The 4,460-nt window shown below is 31.5% G+C and overlaps 1 protein-coding gene across 1 annotated transcript; it reads left to right on the top strand.

Moving 5' to 3' along the window:
• Window positions 1–527: 527 nt before the first annotated feature.
• Window positions 528–4,199, top strand: LOC110647612 (probable phosphopantothenoylcysteine decarboxylase). The gene is made up of 3 exons (XM_058139697.1): window positions 528–1,186; window positions 1,369–1,716; window positions 3,604–4,199. The coding sequence occupies exons 2-3, from the start codon at window positions 1,372–1,374 to the stop codon at window positions 3,895–3,897; spliced, it is 639 nt and encodes a 212-aa protein (XP_057995680.1). The 5' UTR covers window positions 528–1,186; window positions 1,369–1,371; the 3' UTR covers window positions 3,898–4,199.
• The last annotated feature ends 261 nt before the right edge of the window (window positions 4,200–4,460 follow it).

The raw sequence follows: 4,460 nt of genomic DNA, 5'->3' as shown, positions 1-4,460 counted from the left end.
AAAAATGAGATTTATATTTTTTTAAAAAAAGTGTATGTGTATTGAATATATTTAATAATTTTTAAAAATTATATATTAATTTTTATATTTTTAATGTAAATTAATTTCATTTTTAAACTTTATTTTATTAACATAATAATTCTCCATTTAAATTAGACAAATTTTCATTAATGAGAAATTAAATAATCAAATAATTTTAAAATTTAATTTAAATAAAAATATTATTTTATTAATAAAATAATATTTAAAAATATAATTATTTTAATTAAAAAATAGAGAAATTAATTTATAATTTTTGATAAACTTCAGTGCAAGCCATAATTTATCTTTTTTTATTATTTTCTTATTATAATTATTAGAAAATTTATTAATTTTTAATAAAATTATTATATTTTCAAAAAAATAAAATGAAAAATTAAATAATTTTAAATTAAAATAAAAAGACATAATTATTATTTTTCTAAATACCAGAATCAAATTGCAATATTTCTAAAACATTTCAGCTTATTAATGACCCGGTCAAATCAAGAGAACCAGCCTGCCAAACCAGTAAAAACCGGTTTATGCAAAACTGGGTCGCTTTGGATACGGCTTGAGATAGGGGGAAAAGAAAATGAAACGAGCCCTAAATCAATCTGTTGACATTCGCGATTTTGTTAACCTTCCTTTGCTTTTCACTAGCTTGGTACCTCTTGATTCGCCATCTCATCGAATCAGGCACCGTCAAGCTCCGGAAACGGCTGGACTTTGAAGCCCCGGTCTCATATTTGTGGTAACATTGACGTTTCTTAATTGTTATTGTAAACCCTTTTCATCTTTAAATTCTTTTCTTAGTGTTCATATAATTTCAAGAAGCTATTTTTGACACAGCATAGAATCAAATAGTTGATCTGTTGACAGTTGACATTGTTATAGCTGCTGCCTGCTGGATTTTATGAATTGGATGTCATCTTTTGAAGATAATACACTAGAAGTTGGTGACTTGATTAACTGCAATGTTTTTGGTTCACTATGGGATTGAACATTTTCTTCTTTTGTTCCTCTAGTAGTCAAAACCCTCTTGCTTTGCAAAAATTATAGTGCAGATGTTATAAGCTGATCAGTTCCTATCGTTTAATCTTGTTGAATTTATTAGTGATTCGGGCATTCTGATTTTTGTTCTTAATCCGGCCATAAATCAAGTCAGGTTAGGCCATAATTAGAATAATATTCTAATACATTGAAGATTTGTTTTATTCACAACTAGATTGGCTTTGTTACAGATAGCAAGTTTTTGTGTGAATTTTTAAGTTAATAAAGAGGGATGATTTGTTCTTGAATTTCTAAGCTTTGATTAATTTTTAATTACTCCTTTCATTGGTTGAACAGATTATGGCATACTCAGAACCAGCAGGAACAGAAAGGGAGTCAGTCCAGGAAAATGCTGCTCATAGGAAACCCAGGATCCTACTTGCTGCCAGTGGAAGTGTAGCTGCTATAAAATTTGGAAATCTCTGCCATTGTTTTTCTGAATGGGCAGAAGTAAAAGCTGTTGGCACAAGGGCTTCTTTACATTTCATTGATAGGGCCTCACTTCCAAAGGATGTTGTTCTTTACACTGACGAGGATGAATGGTCTAGTTGGAATAAAATAGGAGATACTGTTCTCCACATTGAGCTGCGGCGGTGGGCTGATATCATGGTCATAGCCCCATTATCAGCAAACACACTTGGTAAGGTAATATGTACTACAAAACTTTGAAAGTTTGTCTCTCATTCTTGAGCATTTCACTGAAATAATGCTGATGAATACCCTGTGTATGACCCATTCTCTCCAGGAGAAATCCTTTTTTACTTTCTCTCCAGAGTTATCCTGTTTTATATGTTCATTATATCTGCGACATAATAAAGATTTGAAGTCATTGTTTCAAGGAATTTCCTCAATAGAGTCTAACTTGCAATATCATATTGATCGAGTTGTTTAGCCTTGTTTTACACGTCACATTTATTGTTTGTGTCAATGTTCACATATTCTGGTTATTCTGTGAACTAACTCTAATTAATGATTGGGATTCAATATTTTGAGTCTAAAGGTTTTGGTACTGTTGCTTTTCTACTTAATAATTGATTAAATTGACAGATTGCTATGTTTGATATATGATTCATATGCCTTTTCTGTGTCTTTGAATTAATTCAAGCTGGTTTCATGAACTGATTAGAATGTGTTGCAATTATTCACCAAAGAACAAATAATGACAATAGCTTTTTTATGTCCCTGTGGGTTATGGATGTTATGGTAAAATACAGGGCTTATGTTGGATAATTGTATATTATTTATCCATCTTTCTATACCATGATTTTAAATCGCTGTCGTGGACGTGTTTGCGGTCATGGTCATGGTCATGGTCATGGTCGCGAGTAACAGAAATGGGCCTGTAATGGTCATAATGCAACCGTAACAGCTTGTCGCTACACAAATTTTTTCACAGAGTTCATGAAATGCATAAATGTTTAAAGATATAATTAAAACTAAGACATACAACTAAATAACAAGCACAAATATATTAAATAAAGACATTAAATCCACTATTCTTATACATCATTAGTATTAATCAATTTTAAACCAAAATAACTAAGATGGTAAACAACTAACCATATTACCACCAAAATGATTATCTAGAAGATTCTTGATTATCTTGACTTTGATCCTACGAGTGGAATTGGGGGCTTTTATCATTAGTTTAAGTTGTAAACTTACATGTAATTAGATTACTTACTTACTATGTGATTAGGTTGTAAACTTATTATTTAATTTAGAAAATCTATTTCAAGAGTTAATTTCATGATTATTTATTTTTCTTAATTTTTATCTTGCTAAAGCCTAAATTTATACTTAGCAAATATTATTAAAGCCTAAACTTTCTTTGATATTATTTCTAATTATTTATGTATTTGCCTAAAAAATTCAAAAATAGCTAAAAATTAGGAAAAAAATTAATTTACCCGTCAATCTCCTTTACTTCAAAATTACCTTGTCTATTTGATGATTCATGCTCTTAAGCTCAAAAATTTGTAGAGGAATAAATGATTTTACTTGAGTTGGTTGGGGAGAAAATTGAGAGACAATGGCTTAATTGCCTAGAGAGAATGAAAAGGTGCTAAAATGAATGAGCCAAGATAGTTTTTTGCCCAAAAAGGTCCTCTCTACTACATTTCATATGAAAGAGGTTAAAAAAAAAAAGGCTAAGAAGTCTTAATAGGAAAAGTAACGGCCGTTATGACTGTTAATTAACGGTTGGTGATAGCCGTTGCTTAACACAGCTGTAACGGGCTTTACAGTTACAAATTTAAAAATCCGTTAAATAATGGTGATAACGATAACGGTAGGCCAAAAAACTTTTAAATAACGGCCAATACATAATGTAATAACTGTTATTTAAAAACATGCTTTATTATCAGAATAATTGAATCTTTGAGAATGATTTCCTTGGTTACCATAAGTTTTCTCTATTTGCTTAATATACTCTTTTTTTTTAACATATGATTGGCTCTAAGTAACAACTATTTCTAATTACTCTATTTCTCTACTATTCTATATCTTGCTTTAACATATGTCCCAACGCAGATTGCTGGAGGATTGTGTGACAATCTGCTGACCTGCATTGTGCGAGCATGGGATTACAACAAGCCCCTCTTTGTTGCACCAGCCATGAATACTTTCATGTGGAGCAATCCTTTCACAGAGAAGCATCTCATGTCAATTGATGAACTGGGGATTTCCCTCATTCCACCCATAACAAAAAGGCTGGCTTGTGGTGATTATGGGAATGGTGCAATGGCTGAACCTTCTCTAATCTACTCAACCATAAGGCTCTTCTTGGAGTCTCGGACTCAACCAGGAGATGGAAGAGTTAGTTAGTTTAATGTGAATGTTCTATTGTAGCTGCTCTTTTCATCTTCTAATTGTTACATTGTTGATCTTATGAATTGTCAGATTATGCAAGCCCCATATGCTATATGAAGGGAGGAGCACCAAAGTCCCCCCCATGTAATAGTCTCACTTATATATGTAGTATGTCTTATGGATATTGTATGCCTAGAAACACTTGTAAGATTTCATTTGAATTGCATGTTGTCAATGGCACTCTGGCTATTGCTTGCAGTTGCACCCCTAAATCCAAGGTTTAAGGCACTTGGGTGTTCCAATGTTTACTGGTTCAATATGGTCTAGAAGCAGACTGAATCATGCCATGTTTCTCTGTAAACAGCAATGCATACAAATGAATGGTTGGATATGTAATCTAACAATGATCAAGGAGAAAATTTAGATGTAATCGAGTTTAATGATTGTCTGTCTCATAATATGCGAGTCAAGATTTAAATTTTGAATGTGAAGAAAACATTTTACTTGAATATCTGTCTCGTAATAACTATTCTATTAAGTATCTCACATTTAAGATTTGAACAAAAATTGAGGACAAC

Source organism: Hevea brasiliensis, chromosome 17, assembly GCF_030052815.1.
Source record: "Hevea brasiliensis isolate MT/VB/25A 57/8 chromosome 17, ASM3005281v1, whole genome shotgun sequence".
NCBI lineage: Eukaryota > Viridiplantae > Streptophyta > Magnoliopsida > Malpighiales > Euphorbiaceae > Hevea > Hevea brasiliensis.
This window is presented reverse-complemented; position numbering and strand designations above follow the sequence as displayed.

Bases quoted from the DNA above. Each gene is read 5' to 3' on its own strand.
- LOC110647612 (XM_058139697.1), top strand. From the start codon at position 1,372: ATGGCATACTCAGAACCAGCAGGAACAGAAAGGGAGTCAGTCCAGGAA. The intron at 1,717-3,603 runs GTAATATGTACT...GTCCCAACGCAG, and splicing joins CAGCAAACACACTTGGTAAG to ATTGCTGGAGGATTGTGTGA.